The sequence below is a fragment of the Photinus pyralis genome, unplaced genomic scaffold (assembly GCF_008802855.1).
Source record: "Photinus pyralis isolate 1611_PpyrPB1 unplaced genomic scaffold, Ppyr1.3 Ppyr1.4_LG4, whole genome shotgun sequence".
Classification (NCBI taxonomy): domain Eukaryota; kingdom Metazoa; phylum Arthropoda; class Insecta; order Coleoptera; family Lampyridae; genus Photinus; species Photinus pyralis.
The window spans coordinates 44,008,003-44,025,778 of NW_022170511.1; the positions used below are offsets into that span (position 1 = coordinate 44,008,003).

At 35.7% G+C, this 17,776-nt stretch overlaps 4 protein-coding genes across 10 annotated transcripts in view; 3 read left to right on the forward strand and 1 right to left on the reverse strand.

Moving 5' to 3' along the window:
- LOC116169672 overlaps nt 1–8,487 on the reverse strand; it is a 44,607-nt gene extending 36,120 nt beyond the window's left edge. Inside the window, exons 1-3 of the mRNA XM_031485820.1 lie at nt 8,231–8,487; nt 7,940–8,184; nt 7,773–7,889 (exon numbers count right to left, since the gene is read on the reverse strand). Coding sequence (XP_031341680.1) covers nt 7,773–7,889; nt 7,940–8,184; nt 8,231–8,365 — 497 coding nt within the window. The 5' untranslated portion in view covers nt 8,366–8,487. The remainder of the gene's footprint in view (nt 1–7,772; nt 7,890–7,939; nt 8,185–8,230) is intronic.
- On the forward strand, nt 1,894–7,477 carry LOC116169674 (piggyBac transposable element-derived protein 4-like). The gene is made up of 3 exons (XM_031485821.1): nt 1,894–1,937; nt 5,404–5,443; nt 5,508–7,477. The coding sequence occupies exon 3, from the start codon at nt 5,509–5,511 to the stop codon at nt 7,237–7,239; it is 1,731 nt and encodes a 576-aa protein (XP_031341681.1). The 5' UTR covers nt 1,894–1,937; nt 5,404–5,443; nt 5,508; the 3' UTR covers nt 7,240–7,477.
- A 276-nt stretch (nt 8,488–8,763) lies between the features above and the next one.
- Nucleotides 8,764–13,081, forward strand: LOC116169675. 7 transcript variants are annotated; one of them, XR_004145028.1, is made up of 6 exons: nt 8,764–9,166; nt 9,222–9,293; nt 9,349–10,079; nt 10,957–11,565; nt 11,624–11,857; nt 12,399–12,483. XR_004145028.1 is itself a non-coding variant. In XM_031485823.1 (5 exons), exons 3-4 carry the CDS (start codon nt 9,690–9,692, stop codon nt 11,542–11,544), a joined length of 978 nt encoding a protein of 325 aa, XP_031341683.1. In that variant the 5' UTR covers nt 8,764–9,166; nt 9,222–9,293; nt 9,349–9,689; the 3' UTR covers nt 11,545–11,565; nt 12,399–12,483. The 7 variants fall into 7 exon arrangements, 3 of the variants coding, with proteins under 3 accessions (XP_031341683.1, XP_031341682.1, XP_031341684.1); XR_004145029.1 differs by having other exon boundaries at nt 9,349–9,396; nt 9,455–10,079; nt 10,957–11,857; XR_004145030.1 differs by lacking the exons at nt 10,957–11,565; nt 11,624–11,857 and adding exons at nt 12,695–12,824; nt 12,874–13,078 and having other exon boundaries at nt 8,835–9,166; nt 9,349–9,396; nt 12,399–12,648.
- A 2,198-nt stretch (nt 13,082–15,279) lies between these two features.
- LOC116167565 (piggyBac transposable element-derived protein 4-like) lies at nt 15,280–17,525 on the forward strand. The gene is made up of 2 exons (XM_031482956.1): nt 15,280–15,390; nt 15,521–17,525. Exon 2 carries the CDS (start codon nt 15,526–15,528, stop codon nt 16,699–16,701), a length of 1,176 nt encoding a protein of 391 aa, XP_031338816.1. The 5' UTR covers nt 15,280–15,390; nt 15,521–15,525; the 3' UTR covers nt 16,702–17,525.
- The last annotated feature ends 251 nt before the right edge of the window (nt 17,526–17,776 follow it).

The following is a 17,776-nucleotide window of genomic DNA, read 5'->3' on the forward strand; positions in this document are numbered from 1 at the left end:
CTGATGTAGTTTACTAGCTTTGAACTTCCTTTATGACTTTATGAGCGTCTTGCTATAGGAAACAACAGCACAAATTGTACGTTTAATGTACCTAACAATAATTAAAGATTAAATGTAATGTAAGACTGTTGATTTTTAAAAAGGCGTCGGTAAGTATTTTTGCTGTTCTGTTTTTAGATCGGTAAGTAATTTTGACGTCGTCGTAATCATAGCAACTGGTAAATTCTACCTACTGTCATGGAAACACCCATGGTAATTTAGTCAGAAATGACCGATCGCGCAAAAAATCCTTTTAGGTCGCTTTCTGTAAATGCAGAACATTTGTTTGGCTTTTGTAGCTATCCTTTGGTTGAAGCTTTCACAAACGCGCGTAATTTAGGGTATGCTTCCAAATCTGTTCCACTTTTTAATCGCAGCATTGCTTTAAAGTTTTGAATGAATGCACCAAAATATAGAAGATTTAAATACCTTTGACATTTCCTTCATATATGCCAGCATTATGGATGCATTTAAGACTGTATTCGTAAGTAACTTCCTATTCGTCCATGGAAACAACTTTTCATATTCTTTAAAAAAGGCTTTACTGGAGTTGGATTTTACACCTACCAACGTTTGTTTAGATTTTACAACAATCGATTTAATGGGCGGTGTATTATCTTTTTCAACGGAAATCGTTTAATTCACAAAGACGATGATTTTTATAAGCAAACGTCAAGTGACATTTCCATGGCAATCGTGAAATTACGAACACCCAGCCCACTTAATTAGACATGTATTCGAGTATAACGTCAATATGATTTCATTGTATTTCCTATTTTTAAATTATACTGCAGGTATAATAAAAATACTATAAGATACACGTGTATAATTGGTCTTTAAAGCACTTGCAACGTTAAAGGCACTCCGCTTTGCGTCGTGCCCTTAAACTCGTTGCGCGTGCTTTAAAGACTTGATTATACACTTGTATCTTAATATACTATTATTTGCTAAAATGAACCATGCCAAATACAAAATTCAATCTGAACTGCATAGTTACAATACTAGGAATAAGAACAACATTAGAGTGGATTACTGTAGATTAGCAAACATTCAAAATAACCATGACTACCTATCTCAAAAAATATTTAATTTACTGCCTGTAAATGTTCGAATGTATAACAAAAAACAATTAAAAACAATAATTAAGAAATACCTATTTGATAAGGCATATTTTTCAGTGCATGAATGTTTAACTGAAGGCTTTACCAATATTTTACACACAGGTGGTGGCATAAACTGAAGTTGTGTTGTTTGTCTATATTATGTGTGATATAGTGTGTTATATATTTTAATTTTTAAGAAACTAGTTGACAAATGTAAGTGCTATTGCGTGTAAACAGGAATAAAGATTATTATTATTATTATTATTATTATTATGTATATAACTATTTTTCGCTTTTATCCAATGTATTATACAGCTTATTAAAATAAAATTTGTCTTCTCCTGTCGTGGTAATATCGTGTGATTATTAGATACCTGGTACAGTACCTTTTGCGTTATGTAGCAGTAGAGCATGGAATATATGTGGTGCCTGTATATTTCATGCACTGCCATCTATACAACGTACAAATGTTTTCTAAATTAATATCTGGTAAGCCTATGTTAAATGCTCTTTTACTGAACCACAACTGTATTGTTATAATTTTTTTTATTATTAACTTTAAATAAATAAATAAGAAGTTTGTTCCAATATATTCATTATTAACCTTCAAGCACACGCTCCGCACCATTTATTTTATAGGTTTATCTACTTAATGCGAAGGGAGTGGGGTTGCCCCAGCCCAATAGCTGTTCGTTATAAGACCTCGAAGCTTAGTACTAACTTAGTTGTGGAGTGGTGTACTTGTGTACTTTTTTATTGTTATTTGCGGACTGTGAGTCCGCAGCGTGTGCTGCAGTTATAATCTTAGAGTATAAGAAATGAATAGAGCGAGCATAAGAGAAATAACGTGAAGTCAGAAGGGGTTATTACAGTTAGGCAACCAACTATACGTTAGTATGAACAGTTTTTGATATTGCCGTTTACGGACGTGTTACGTTAATAAACATTTGTGGTTTATATATTTGATTTTAAAGTTCAGACAAGTGTTAAAATGGTGGGTTGTTGTGTCGTGTTTTGCACTAATAGATCCAGTAAACCGAGTAAACGCCAAATAAAAGAAGAAAACGAAAATAAGATCACCTTTCACATGTAAGGTTAAATTTACATCCACTCAAATTGCTGTTTTAAAACGATTTTTTATATAACTAACATTTCACTTAACAGCTGTCTAATTTCTAAATGTGTTACCTAGCTTTCCAAAAGACGCTGAAAGAAAACAACGGTGGAAAAATGCTATTCGACGAGAAAATTGGGAACCTTCTAATAACAGTGTGGTCTGCTCTGCACATTTTCGTACAACAGACTTTATTAACTCTGCTAATATCTGCAAGCTCAAAATGTCAGCTGTACCATCTGTTTTTAAGGACTATCCTCTGTATCTTCAAAAGGTAAATTGCACTGTAAGATTCCATACAGAATCTACTATAATTTTATTTTAGATACAAAAAATTCGTAAGTCTCCCAAGAATCGAATTCCATTGGCTGTTATCCAAAAGCCATCAATTGTAGAAAATGTTGAAGAAACTGAGACTTCGGCTGAGACAATAATTGAAACAATGGAAGTTGGATTTGATACGAATGAAACTGTGTGTCATGCTATAGAAAACAACACTCAATCTAGCAGAAGTTTCAACACTATATGCTCATCGTGTACATTGTTAAAATCCACTATTACAAAATTAAGTGGCCAATTACTCAAAGCACAACGTAAAATTAAAATGTTGCAGCAAGCAAAACGGAGAAGTTCTAAAAAAGTAGCCACTATGAACAATGTCATAAAAGCTTTAAAAACGCAATTTCCTAGTGATACTGCCAACATCCCTTGCTTAGATATGTTAAGTAAAGAGAGTGCTCAATTATTACACCGTCAAGCAAGTAAAAGAAAAAATTTACGAATTGCACAAAAATATCCTCCAGAATTACGAAAATTTGCACTAACGTTGCATTATTACAGTCCTGCATCATATCGCTATGTGCGTGATCAATTTGATACATGTCTCCCTCATCCAAAAACAATTTCTAGATGGTACCGATCTATTGATGCAAAACCAGGCTTTAGTTTTGAAGCACTGCAGGCCATTAAAATGAAAGCAGCAAATACACCATACAAAATTGTTGCTAGCCTTGTTTTTGATGAAATGTCAATACGTCGAAAAATTGAATATGATGGATTACTTTACCATGGTTTTCTTGATATGGGTGCCAATGTTGATGTTGATGAGAGTACAGTTGCTAAGGAGGCTCTTGTTTTTATGCTTGTAAGCATTAACAGCAATTGGAAAGTACCAGTTGGCTATTTTTTAACAGCTGGATTAGGCGTTGATCAAAAATCAAGTCTTATTAGGACGTGCTTAACTTTACTGCAAGAAACAGGAGTAAATGTTATTTCTATAACATTCGATGGATTGTCTACCAATTTTTCCCTAATGACCAACCTGGGATGTCAAATCAATACTGATTTGCAATTAAAACCATATTTTAGGTAAGAAAATCAATGTGTACATAAATTGTTAAGACTGTAAAATTTTATTTTAGTCACCCTGTTACCAAGGAACGTGTGTATGTCTTCCCGGATCCTCCTCATATGTTAAAACTTGTGCGGAATGCTTTAGCTGACAAAAAAGTTTTATACGATAGCCAAAATTCTAAAATAGAATGGAATCTTTTGGAAAAATTACATGACCTACAAGACAAGGAGGGTCTGCATTTAGCAAATAAGTTGAGAGGTGTTCACATACATTTTCAAAACCAAAAAATGAAAGTTAAATTAGTTACTCAGCTTTTATCACGTTCAGTAGCTGTTGCATTGAGTATTTGCAAAGATAAATTACAGATGCAAGAATTTAAGGAGTCAACAGGAACTATTACGTTTTTAGATAATTTCAATAATTTATTTGATATAATGAATAGCAGAAGTATCAAGCAATTTGATTTCAAAAAGCCAATAAATGCAAACAATTTTGAATATTTATTTAATGAGCTTGACAAACTACAAAAGTATATTCAAGGATTAAAGTTTGATTTGATCAGTACAAGTTCTGTGATATATTCAAATCGAAGGACTGGATTTCTTGGTTTTATGATTTGCATTGAATCACTAAAATTAATGGTACATGAAATGATTTTATCAAAGAAATTATTGGCTTATATACCCACATACAAGATGTCTCAAGATCATGTTGAACTTTTTTTCTCAGCCATAAGGGCCCACACTGGATTTAATAATAATCCCACAGCTCGTCAGTTTAAATCTGCGTTCAAAAAATTGCTAATTCAAGCAGAATTTAAAAACTCGAGTAATGGAAATTGTGTTCCTTTAGAGTGCTTTAGTATTTTACATTGTTCTAGTACACGTGAAAGTACCAGAGCAGTAGAGATTATTAACGAAACATGCTTTAAAAAAACACATACAGATGGTAAGTTGATAAGTCGCTTTTCCACTTTAATGTTTGCTAAATTTTTAGATGATTTGGATGTCTACGATGATATTACGGATCACAATTACGTTCAACTTCCAGGACAATTAACAGAATTTACAAAACAAATAGTTGCCTATATGGGAGGATTTGTTGTGAGAAAGTTGTTAAAAAAAATTAAATGTGAAGAGTGTATTGAAGCATTAACGTCTTCAGTACAAAATGTACCCTTGATTGCACTGAGAGATAAAGGTGGTTTAATATCTCCATCCGATGATGTAATAAACATATGTATGACTTCTGAAACTATTCTTAAAAGAGCACTAGAAGAAAGTGGTGGAAAAATGTTGTTGAAAAAATTTTCATGTTTATTCCTTGTTGGAAAAGTTTTAAAGGTCTATTTAAATAAACCAATATTTATTGGTCTCTCAGATCATGTATTAAGCCACATTGCCATTGAAAATCATGTCATACAATTAATACGTGCAGTTGCAGAATCTTACATTGTAGTTCGTTTACATTATGTATCAAAAAGATATACAGACACCACTAATTCAAAGCGACAGGTATATAACAAATTAATTTTGTTTCAAGGCTGTTAGATTTTAAGTTAAGTATATTTATTGCATCCGTGTTTAAAATTTATTTTAAAAAAGATATATGCTTCTTTAAATAAAAAAAATTGTTACCGAAAGCTTATTTTTCCCATTGATGTAAGTTGAAAAGTGTTCATAGTATCACAAGTTGCCTAACCTAAACGAGGTTCCCCTCTCACACTTCATGGCTACAAGGTCAAATCCCCCAAACTTGAGCAATGCTCCCTCTGTTTCATTCTATACTCTAAGGTTATAATAGTCAGCGACTCACAACGTGTTTATTTTTCAAGTAAGTACATACTAGTAACATTTAAGTTCTGTATTTATAGCGTTACTGGGTTATTGTTTTACAGGATGGCGTTGTATGAAAGGGAACAGGCACGATTGGCAGCACTAATGGAAGAATGTTTGCTGGAGGATGACAATGACGTGACCGCCATACATTATGATGATGCATCGGATCCAGATGAAGAAGATATCTTAGAAACAGATGACCACAATAGCGATACCGAGCAAGATATTTCAGATGACGACGTTGATGATAATGATGATTCGGCCCTTTATTTTCTTGGAAAAGATAATCAATCGAAGTGGAACAAACATTGTCCAAGAAAAAACGTGAGAACGAGAGCAGTAAACAAAATTTCAGACATGCCAGGCGCTAAACCCGCCATGAAGGGTACGAAATCTATGTTAGATATTTGGCAGCATTTTCTTGATGCTGATATTCTCAGAGCCGTTGTTGCGTACACCAACAAACACATTGAAAGTGTACGTGATAACTACGCTAGGGAAAGAGACGCGAAACTTACAGATATTACGGAAATTCAAGCACTAATTGGTCTTCTATATTTGGCTGGCGCATTAAAATCGAATCGCTTGAATGTTGAAGATTTATGGAATAACCAAGGAACGGGTATAGAAATTTTTCGTCTGGTAATGGGGAAAAATAGGTTCCTATTTTTATTACAAAATCTAAGATTTGATGATATGGAGACTCGCGATGAACGAAAAAGGGTGGACAAACTTGCGCCGATCAGGGACTTTTTTGATACGTTTGTAAGCAAATGCAAACTCGCCTATTCGCCATTTGAAAACATCACCATCGACGAAAAGCTAGAGGCTTTTAGGGGTAGGTGTGCTTTTAGGCAGTATATCCCCAGCAAGCCTAATAAATATGGGATCAAGATATTTGCACTTGCTGACTCAAAAACATATTACACGGTAAATATGGAAGTGTACCTGGGAAAACAACCGGATGGCCCGTACGCTACACACAACTCCGCATCGGAAGTTGTTAGAAGACTGTGTGAGCCCATTAGAGGATCCTGTAGGAATGTAACATGTGACAACTGGTTCACTGGAGTCGATTTAATCCACCGCCTTCTCAATGAGTATAAGCTTACTTTCTTAGGAACTATACGTAAAAATAAGCGGGAACTCCCAATCGAGTTTTCTAAGCCTACTGGCAGACCAATTGGTTCCAGCATATTTGGATTCCAAAAGGATCTTACGCTGGTATCATACATGCCAAAACCTAAGAAAAATGTGTTGTTGATATCCAGTTTACATCATGATGATATAGTAAGTCCAAGTGGGAAACCGGAGATGATTTTAGATTATAATGCCAGTAAAGGCGGCGTTGATACTGTGGACAAACTATGTGCGTCTTATAATTGTGCTCGAAACACTCGAAGGTGGCCCATGGTAATTTTTTACGCCATTTTGAATGTAGCTGGTATTAATTCAATGGTTCTGTACTTCTCAAATAATATTGACATTCAAATGACCAGGAGAAAATTTCTTAAAACACTATCATTCTTTCTTATCGAAAACCACCTAAGAACAAGACTGCAAACCCAAAATTTACCAAGGACTATGAAAGACCGAATAAAGGAGCTTACAGGAGTACCTGCACCAAATCAAGAACCTCCAGTCGCTACACGAGGACGTTGCAGTTACTGTGACAGGAGAAAGAATCGGCCAACAAGAATAACTTGCAAAAAATGTTTTAAATTCATCTGTGGTGAACACACTTTACACCTTTGTCTTGATTGTTTTTCAGAACACATTGAGCATGCATAGACACCATTTTATTTTTTACCATACCTTTTTGTAATGTTTCTTGTATGTATAATACAATTTTTTTATAGTACATTAGTAGCAAATAAACATCATTTCTTCAATAAACGTTTGTTAGATTTTACATACACATCAATTAAACTACTGCGGAGCGTCAGTCAGCAGCGGGTATGCATGTTCCAAAATAAAGCGCGTGTTCAGGAAGGTTAAACAGCTGTCAGCTAAAGGTACCCATTGGAACATTGGCATGTTGGGCTACTGATTCTATTGTATCAGATACAGGTATGTTAACATACCGTAAAAACAAATTGGGTTCTCTCTACGACCCCAACTGAATCATCCCGTGAATCATCTTAAGTGGACTGTTACACTATCAATATTACTGATATTATTGAAACTTCCTCCTCAGCTCAGTATTGATGGTTTGGCAAAGCGCAACAGGTGTTGAAACATCCAACATTTGTTATTAGTATTGGACGAATACGGTCTACTTACAATTTAATCTTCTTTTAAAGCAATACTACACACAGACTCACCTGTGAATTTTTCCGGTCCGATTAATTATATAAAAAGTAAGATTTTCTGTCCTAGTTTGAACTGGTATGGATTTGATAAAGAAGGCCTGTTCCTTATCATTATTCTCACAAACAATCCTGAAACCAACAAAAGAAAAAATCCCCATATAGGTATAAAAAAAACTTACTTCTGAAACAGTACTTGTGGTTCACTCTCAATGTCGAACACAATAACAAGTCCACTACGCAAACAAACACACAGCAAAGTTCCATTTAAATTAATGGAAAATGTATCAATAATATCGTCAAAAGTATTATTTAAACTCAAGACTGTGCAGTGCAAGTCTTGAAAGCTACGAAGCGATTTATTGATGGAAAAAAGAACAGATCCGTTGTTTACCAGCGAGTGAATGGTCGGTAACGTTGTGGTACCCTAGAAAACGATAGGAACACACAACAGTAGTCTTACAATAGCTTACCCCATCCGAGCTTTGAATAACAGCTAATGTGCTAGTTTCGTGCAAATCGTCCAAGCCACCGAGACACCTTGTTCCAAAGTTCATAGTCTCTTCCCAAGCGTTATACCCACATTCTATGTTTTCCCAATCAGACATTTTTCAACGTAAAATTCTAATCTAATATCTACTAATGTTCGTTTAATGAAACCGTTAAACGCCGGCTTAAAACGTAAACAAGGTCAACTTTTAAAATATAAACAACGTGGTGTTTGTTTTCACTGCTGCCAACTGACGAAGTAAACTATTCCAACAAAATAAACATAGATATCCATACTGTAATAGAAGCGACTTCAAAACATATGTACAATACGGTTTTCGCTATAAATTGAGGTGCGTTCGGTAACTAATAACGTTTTCGACTGCAGTGGAGCTGGAGAGTAAAACGAGCTTGTCTGACGTCATCCTCTCTAGTAAGGGTGCGTTCGAGTAAAATACTAATTCGCTAAATAGCGCTTATGCTCGTGGTAAACGATTTCAACGTTCAAGGAGACTAAAAGCCGCTTTACATTAGGCAATTTTAGTGCAATGCAAGGCTTGTGCTATGCAATCTAAAATTGCCTTGCATTGCACGGTTATGCAATTGTGTTGCAACTTTTGTGCAAGTTCAGAAAAGTGTTGCAGTACTGACAACATATTTTTCAAAAATTGAAACTTTTCAGTTTGTTTACACAGAAGGTTATTCTTGAAACTTAATAAAATTGACCATTAGGTATGAGCAAACAAAAGGAAATTAAGCTGGCTACAGCTTGTTATGTGGTGGCGCTTGCTATTAAAAAAAACACACAAAATAACACACGCGAAACCAAACAAATTGTGGTATTGACAAAATTACTAGAAAAGTTACTAGAACTTGCGCCAAACTTGCAAGTGAAATAGAACTTTCTCTATGCGATGCAGGTATGTACAAATTAAGACCTGTTAACTAGAATCTAAAATTGTTTTTCTGTTTTAGATATAACTTTTGCCCACCAAATTTTGCAGCGAGAAATTCAAGGGACAAGTTCCAATGATGCTGGATGCTCGAGTAATTGTTACATTTTCTTTATTTACATGATTAACTATTAGTGTATGTATTATAGATGAAGAGGAACCAGTAAAGCAGGTATCGGAGGACATTCCTGTGAACGGTAAGCATAAACACTTATAGGTCAAAGTGTTGAACTCTGTATATATATATTTGTTAAGCCTGCTACACACATGCAAGCAAGTCGTACAACTTGGCTTGAACAGACCAAATCGTACAACTTGCAAGTGTGTGTGTAGAGCAAGTCGGAGCTTGAGTTGGGCTAGAAGTTGGGCATGCGTGAAATCGGACAAAACCGATTGCGTACAGTTAAATCGTACTGCAAGTCGAGACGTGTGTATGCGAACACGGCAGAATCGGCGAACTTGAGTAAAACAGAGCGTTCACTGCAACAACATGGCCGATCTAAGAAGTCTATCCCGAGATTTCCTAACGGAATTTATCGAGATGTACCGGGAAAACCCGTGCCTGTGGCAAATAAAAAGTAAGGACTACAGTAATAAACAGAAGAAGAATGCTGCGTATGCAAAATTAGTAAAAAAACTTGAAGAAGTGGAAAAAAATGCAACCAAAGAAAGCGCCGTGAAGAAAATTAATTCGTTGAGGACGTGTTTTCGGAAGGAGTATCGCAAGGTTTTGGCATCTGAGAGATCTGGGGTCGGCACAGATGAATTATATATACCAACTTTGTGGTATTATGAATTACTTACGTTTTTGTTGGAACAGGAAGAACCTAAACCTTCAAGAAGTACAATTTCTGATGATGAGGGTGATGATGTGCAGGAGGTAAGTAAATAAACATTTATATTATTTCGAAATCTGTTTTATTCGCGTTGTACTATCATACGGTCTTGCCATTCTACAGCACCAACACCATTGAAATACTCTAAATACTGCTGTCTCGTTTGTTTTGCATTTGCGGAAATATTGGTTGGTGTTCTTTGTAATTCATCGAAAACCCCATGAGATGCCAATCCCGGTGTAACGGTCGCATTGCCAATGTCTTCTTGGTCGGTACTTTCTGGTGGAATATAATGATTTGAACTCTTGATGCATAAAAAATTGTGGAGAATGCAACAGCACAAAGTAACAATCTCTGTTGTTTCTAATTTTAAGTTAATGTCAGTATGGAAAATTCTAAACCGGGCTACCAATATTCCGAAAACGTTTTCTATAATTCTTCTGGCCCTACTTAACCTGTAGTTAAAAATTCTACGCTCGTAATTCAACTGTTTTTGACTGAAAGGATTTAGCATATCCGGGCGAAGAGTAAACGCTTCATCAGCAACAAACACGTACGGCAAAGCACCGTTACCAACTTTCGGAATTTTTAATTTATTTGCCACAAGTAGTTCATAAAATGTAGTGTTTCGTATCACTCCACCATCCGAAACTCTTCCATTAGTGCCGATGTCACACATAATGAACTCATAGTTGGCGTTGCTAATTGCCATCAGTACAATACTGTTCCGTTTCTTATAATTAAAATAGTAGGAGCCACTTCCTTTTGGTGCAACGATATGGATATGTTTCCCATCTACTGCGCCGATGCAAGTGGGAAACTGCCATTCGGAATTAAATTCTTTTGCTATTTTTTTCCAATCGTTTTCTGTCTTAGGTAGCTGAAATTAAGTAAAAAATTAATGAATGTATACTTTTTAAGGAACAAAACACACAATCACTTGGTCCGGAAGCGGAAACGCAACAGTCGAATGAAGAGACAAATGAAACGCAACGTTCCGATTATGAAAGTGACCCACTATCCCCTACTGTGGATAGATCAAGAACTCCATCATCTACGACAGTAGTGGCTCACCGTTCTAGATCAGGATCTAGGGCACCATCTTCTAATGGAGGAAAAAGAATGAAGAAGGCAGACGCCGTGCTGGATATTGTAGCTCAAAAGTTGCAAGCACCAAATCCAATTAGGGAATTTGATAACTTTGCACACCATGTTGCTGAGCAACTCAGGGAGGTGCCGAAACAACAAGCAATTTATCTTACAAAAATTATTAACGATGGTATCTTTGAAGCCCAGTGTGGAACCCTAACGCGAAACTCTCGCATTGTGTCTCAACCTGCTGAGTTACCTGCACCTGAAGGGTATTATGTTGCTCCTTTAGCCCCAGCCCAAAATACGCACCATACACAAAATAGAGTTAGTCAAGCGAGCATATATCCGGATCACTGCCAACACCAGGCGCCAATCTCGGAGGCACTGGCAAACTATTTTAGCAATGTCGCACCATAACAATGTGTGTTTGATTCCTATGTAATAATTATAAAATATTTCTTACGTGGTTTCTTACCTTCATGTATTTATCTTTTAGAACGGTTATTATTGCTTTGCATGTTTCGGGGATTATCTGCGACAATGCTTGGGGTGATATAATTACGGAAAACTTCAAGTCTTCGAAAGTTCGACCTGTTGCTAGAAATCGCAGCGTTGCAGTTAATCTTTCGTGAGGAGTAATTGCAGCTCTCATTACAGTGTCTTTCTTTCTAATTAATGGAGCAACACTACACAGTAATTCCTCATAAGTACTACCGGTATCCATTCTAAGGTAGTTTAACCAATCGCGAGGTTCTAGTCTCAATTCATCTAATAAGTTGGTATGAGAATATTTGCCTCTTTTTGTTAACCAATGCTTAGTCCAGCGTGAGCGTTTTTTTGATTTTGATTTCACGTACAGTGCAACTGCTGTGGCAATAAGTATATCATCCGAAGCCATTGTTCAAACTAACTAGATAGACACCTACCTACTAAAGTTGTTCCATAAGTCGCGAATTAAGTCTGTGCGCGTGGAAGCTCAAAACCACAACCGACTTTTCAGTCAACTTAGCTTGACAAGCCAAATTGTACGACTTGCTTGCATGTGTGTAGCAGGCTTTATAGTTGTTGGCAACAATGTAATAGACTATGTATGTGTCATGTCTACCGCTCCTTGTACTTGTGCATTTTTGTATCATGCATGCTGCCGTATTCATTTAACAGTCTCTGTATGGGCTTTATAGTTCAAGTGTTCAATGTTAATAAATGACGAATAAATCTTCTTAAATACAACAACCTTCACAAAGTAGGTATACTTATTTATTTATTTGCAGCATATAAGTGGTCCCATGAGGCAGTCCTTCTTTTATTAGAATTATATAGAGAAAAAGAAAATTTAATTACGTCTGGTAAAATAAGTCAAAAAAAGCATGGGATAGAATTTCAGAAATATTAAATAATAAAGGACATGATGTTACTGGGCCACAGTGTATGACCAAGTTTAATGGACTGAAAAGAACGTTTAAGTCAATTAAAGATCACAACAAGTCGGGAAACAGTCCTAGGGCTTGGCCTTACCTACAGGTTTAACATTAAATTTATTAGACTAACAATTAATTCTAATTTATAGGTAATGGATGATCTATTAGAAAATAGGCCATTTATGGCTCCACTTTCCACAGTTTGTTCATCAGGTACAGAAAGCGAAGGAAGCAGACCTTCTTCTGCATGTTCTGAGCCATTGTCCGCCACTACTTCACGTAAGTGATATAATATTATAAGATACACATGTAAATTTATTAACATTAGGAAAACGCAAAATGGAACAAGATGTATCTCTAATCAGCAAAGCAATTACAAAATCGCGAGAAATTGCAGAGTTGAATCGTCAGCGACGATACGAAGAAAATATGACCCAACGACAAAATTTGTTGGAAAAATTGGACAAATTAATAGATAAAATGTAGACATTTCTGTATTCGTTCTTTATTAATATCTGATTAAATACATTAGAAAAGTAAACAAAATTGTAAATAATTCAAATTATACTAATCTCATAGGTAGACGTTCAGAAATCAAATCTCTTTTTGCTAGTCCTGCTTGAATTCGATTGGGGGGAGCTATACAAAGGGGCGCATCTTGTATTTCTTCCATGAAAGTGTATTCTAACTCATCATTTTTTAACAAGCAAATATGCAGTACACAACAAGCTAATACAAATGTGGGCACATTATGAGTATTGTTCATAGGTAGCACTGTCAACAAACTTCGGAACCTGTTTTTTAAGAGACCAAAGGCTCTTTCAATACTCATTCGTGCAGATGAGTGACAAAAGTTGAAGTTCTTCTGACGTTCAGTCAAATATCCATTGTCACGGTATGGAGTTAAAAGGTTATCATGTAACTTATATGCTAAATCTCCTATCAAATGACTGTCATTAGGAAATTTAATAGGGTTACCTAAAAAATCATTTAATTCTGATAGTCTAAACACACGCTGATCATGTACAGATCCTACATGGCCTACAAAGCAGTGTGTAAAACGACTTTTATGATCGCATACTGCCTAAAATATTAAAAATAAATAAAAAGTAACAGAAATATTTATATACTTGTAGTTGGATGGAATGATGTCCTTTGCGGTTTACATAAGCTTCAGGATTTCTATTTGGAGCCGGAATGTTTATATGAGTTCCATCAATTGCTCCTATTGTTTTCGGAAACCCACTGATGCTTGCTTCGAAGCCTGTCCATATAGCTTATTGCACATCATTAGCATGTGGCCATTTAATAAAAATTGGTGAAAGATTACAGAGTATTTTGGTGACCCTTTTTGTTGAATACAAAGCCGTTGAACGGCTGACATCAAACTTTTCACAAATAGATCTACATAAACAATAAAAAAGATATAAAAGAAGTTAATTATATTAAAAACAACCTGTATGAATCTGGAGTAGCCATTCGCCAAATTGCAATGAGAAATTGTTTCTCAGGTGCAATCATGAGTAACCCTTTGTAGGTCCTCTTTAACCTTGGAGCCATATGTGACAATATGAATTCAAATGTGTCACGACGCATTCTAGTATTAAAAAAATTGGCAGATAAACAGATCAATTCATTACTATCTTACCGGAAATGCGATTTAAATTGTTGATCATTAAAATTAGGTACAACGCTTTCTACATAATTTTTTAATCGTGGTACAACCACCTTTTTATGAGAAACTAATTGATTTAACACCTCCAGATCCTCATTTTCACTTTCTGTTGACAAAAACGTTTCCAAAAATTCAGTAACAATCAAATTTACTGCGGTAAACAGGTAACCGTCAGCCCGAGAAGTAGCCATAATTAAATTACTGTCGCCTATTCTTTAAAAACAAAACAATTGTTTTTTTAGGTTATGTTATGTAGGTTACGTTAACGCTTTTTTTCGCGTTCGAGTTTAACAGCCGTCTTTGTAGCTTTTAGTCTCCTTGAACGTTGAAATCGTTTACCACGAGCATAAGCGCTATTTAGCGAATTAGTATTTTACTCGAACGCACCCTTAGTAGAGAGGATGACGTCAGACAAGCTCGTTTTACATGTCACCTTCCGAAGAACTTGAAATCCGCCCTTTTAAACACTGGGCTAATATTACCGGATACTATTGTAAAAGAAGAAGGTTTACCCACAAACATGGTTCATGGGGATTATGTTAAGAATTTATTTAAAATGGAAATGGAAAATGATAGTGCTCTTCGGTCCTTATTCCATTTAAAACATATGGACATTAATCCAGACCACCATGCAAAAATGAATGTTGGTAGTTCTGTTCGATTCTTTTCAATTCAAACAGCCGCAGCTTTAGAAAATGCAGTCAAGCTTGGATTTATTTCAAAGGATGCTTTAAGTACAGCATTTTTTATTAGAATGATGTGGAGATGGTTCGAAATATGTGCATCGAAATGTTCAACAAAATCCATTACCAAAAGGAATAAAAATGAAAAAATTCGTTTTCTCCAATATCTCTTTGAGGGGCAGTGGTAGACAGATTGTACCGTTTTTTTTTGTGTTATTGAGCGGCGGTGGTCCAAAATATGTACCACTTGTTGGTACTATTCCTACTAATGTATTGGTGGTATTATTCCTAAGCCACAAGATGCTAACGCCCCCTATGGACCGTTGAAGGTAAATAGAAATAGCCGGTAACTGAGTGTGGTGTAATCTGTAATTCCAAATGTCAGTTATTTTGTCATAAATGCTATGGAATGTTTTGTTGTGTTTATTTGATGTAAAGGTTGGAATTATTGGTCGATAGTGAAATAGTTGTGACTTGATATACATTGGTGAGTATTATTCTGAGCTAAAATAACATGGAGTTTGAATTCTTGTTGAAGATGAAGTTACTTTTATGGTGGTACGTTTTGTGTACCGCTGTTCCGCTTGTATACCTTCTGATGGCATGTGGTTTTGTAGGCAAAATGTCCAGATTCAGAGTGGACGGGATAAGTTATAATCTGCGAGATATGACTTTAGACGAATTATATCAGGAAATAGAATGTATTGAGGAGTCAATACCGTCAGATTCAGAATCGGAAGTTGCTGTTTCTGACGCTGAAGAACTTGTCGATAATATTGAAGGTGGTGAAGTTGAAGAAATCGTTCTTTCAGGCAGTGAAGATTCAGAATCTGATTTACCATTAGCGACTGTGAGAGATTTGATTATTAACAATGTTACTCCAATTACTACACCAATTATCACTCAAGTTTATAGTCCACCAACATGGTCAAATGATTATAAACCTACTGCACCACCAATATTTACCCATCCCTCTGGGGTGCCTGCTTTTATAAAAAATATAGATAAGCCAACCCCCTATACACTTTTCCAACAATTAGTACCAGAAGGATTCATTGAAAATTTGGTATTTCAAACCAATTTATATGCAGAGCAAGTCAAACAATCTTCTGGTAAAAACTATGTCCCCACGAACACAACCGAAATAAACACATTTTTGGGTATCAATATGCTTATGGGCATCAAGAAGTCCCCAAGTTACAAAGATTATTGGTCCACAGCGCCTGATCTAAATGACGCTTTCATTTGTAGTCTAATGAACTTGAAACGATTCAGTTGGCTACTGTCACATTTACATATTAACGATAACTCTCTTATGCCTCCCCGTGCGTCCCTCAATTTTGACAAACTCTTCAAAATACGTCCAATGATAGATGCATTGTCAGCAACGTTTGAAAACTGCTTGCTCCCAAACCAACAAATAGCTGTCGATGAGTCAATGATAAAATTCAAGGGACGTAATTCGTTGAAACAATATATGCCCAAAAAGCCAATCAAACGAGGCTACAAAGTGTGGATACTTGCCGATAAAAGTGGATACTGCTTGAAATTTGATTTATACACAGGTAAAACAAATTCTCAGGAAAACTGCCTTGGCTCTCGTGTTATACATCAACTTACATCTCATTTGCGTCGTAAAAATCACATGTTATACTTTGACAATTTTTTTAATAACGTCCCATTGATGGAAGATTTGAAACGGCATGATATACATGCTGTTGGGACAGTCAACATGGCACGACGGTATCTACCTACGTTCAAGCCCGACAGAACTATGAACCGCGGTGAATTTCAATAGTTTACCAGCAATACGGGGTTAGCAGCCATAAAATGGAAGGACAATAGAGCTGTACACCTTATATCAAACTGTCATGATCCAGAAAATTTGAGTGAAGTAAAGCGGAAACAGAAAAATGGCAGCACAACTATGATCCCATGTCCTGATGCAGTGATCGATTATAATCGGAACATGAATTATGTTGATAAGTTTGATCAATTATTATCAAGTTATAAAATTGATCGGCGGAGTAAGAAATGGTGGCATAGAATTTTCTTCTATTTATTGGATGCTGCAGTTGTAAATGCGTACTGCATTTATAAACTATTGGATTTACCCAAAATTACTGCTAAAGACTTTAGACGTGCTGTGATAAATGGTTTGTTGGCAAAACAGTTGGTGTCTAGAAAGCGACGCTCGTCAAATGCAATACCCAGGACATTAATTCAAGTGAAGAAATCAAAACCGTTCATCCCTCCTGAAGTACGACTGTGTTCTTCAAAACATCAACCTGCACGTAGCTCCCGAAGAAGATGTGCACTATGCAGCACCAAAGCTAAACAGGTGCGCACAGATTGGATTTGTTCCGTGTGTCAAGTACCTTTATGTTTAAGCAAAAAGAAATCCTGTTTTCAGAAGTATCATATCAATTAAATTGATTTCACATTATGTATTTAAAAAACTCTTATGTATGAGAATAATGGATTGGTGGTACAGTTAACATACCACCTCAAATTTTGAAAAAAATAAGCTCACTTTTGAAAAAATACGTTTTGTTTATGTGACTTGTACATATTTAAGCCAGTTATCTATTTCGTTTTGTAATATACTAACATTAAAAATTTTGCCCCACTTGGGATTTTATTTTGTCAGAAATTCTGCTCCTCAAAGAGTTAAATTATAAACATGTTTGAAAATACTGTTATTGGAAAAGGATGGAAACCTCTTAATACGGGTATCATATGGCTACCACAGGACTTCTTCAGATTTCAAATGAATGTCTTCAAAGCACACGTCATTTCAGATATGTTTCAGAAACCTGTCAATCCTTCATTTAGCGTACATTGCATTAGCAACGTTGCGGATATCTTACCGA

Excerpts from the sequence above, each read along its gene's own strand:
- LOC116167565 (XM_031482956.1), top strand. The coding sequence starts at position 15,526 with ATGTCCAGATTCAGAGTGGACGGGATAAGTTATAATCTGCGAGATATG.
- LOC116169675 (XM_031485823.1), top strand. The coding sequence starts at position 9,690 with ATGGCCGATCTAAGAAGTCTATCCCGAGATTTCCTAACGGAATTTATC. Across the intron at positions 10,080-10,956 it reads AGGGTGATGATGTGCAGGAG|GAACAAAACACACAATCACT; the intron begins GTAAGTAAATAA and ends ATACTTTTTAAG.
- LOC116169674 (XM_031485821.1), top strand. The coding sequence starts at position 5,509 with ATGGCGTTGTATGAAAGGGAACAGGCACGATTGGCAGCACTAATGGAA.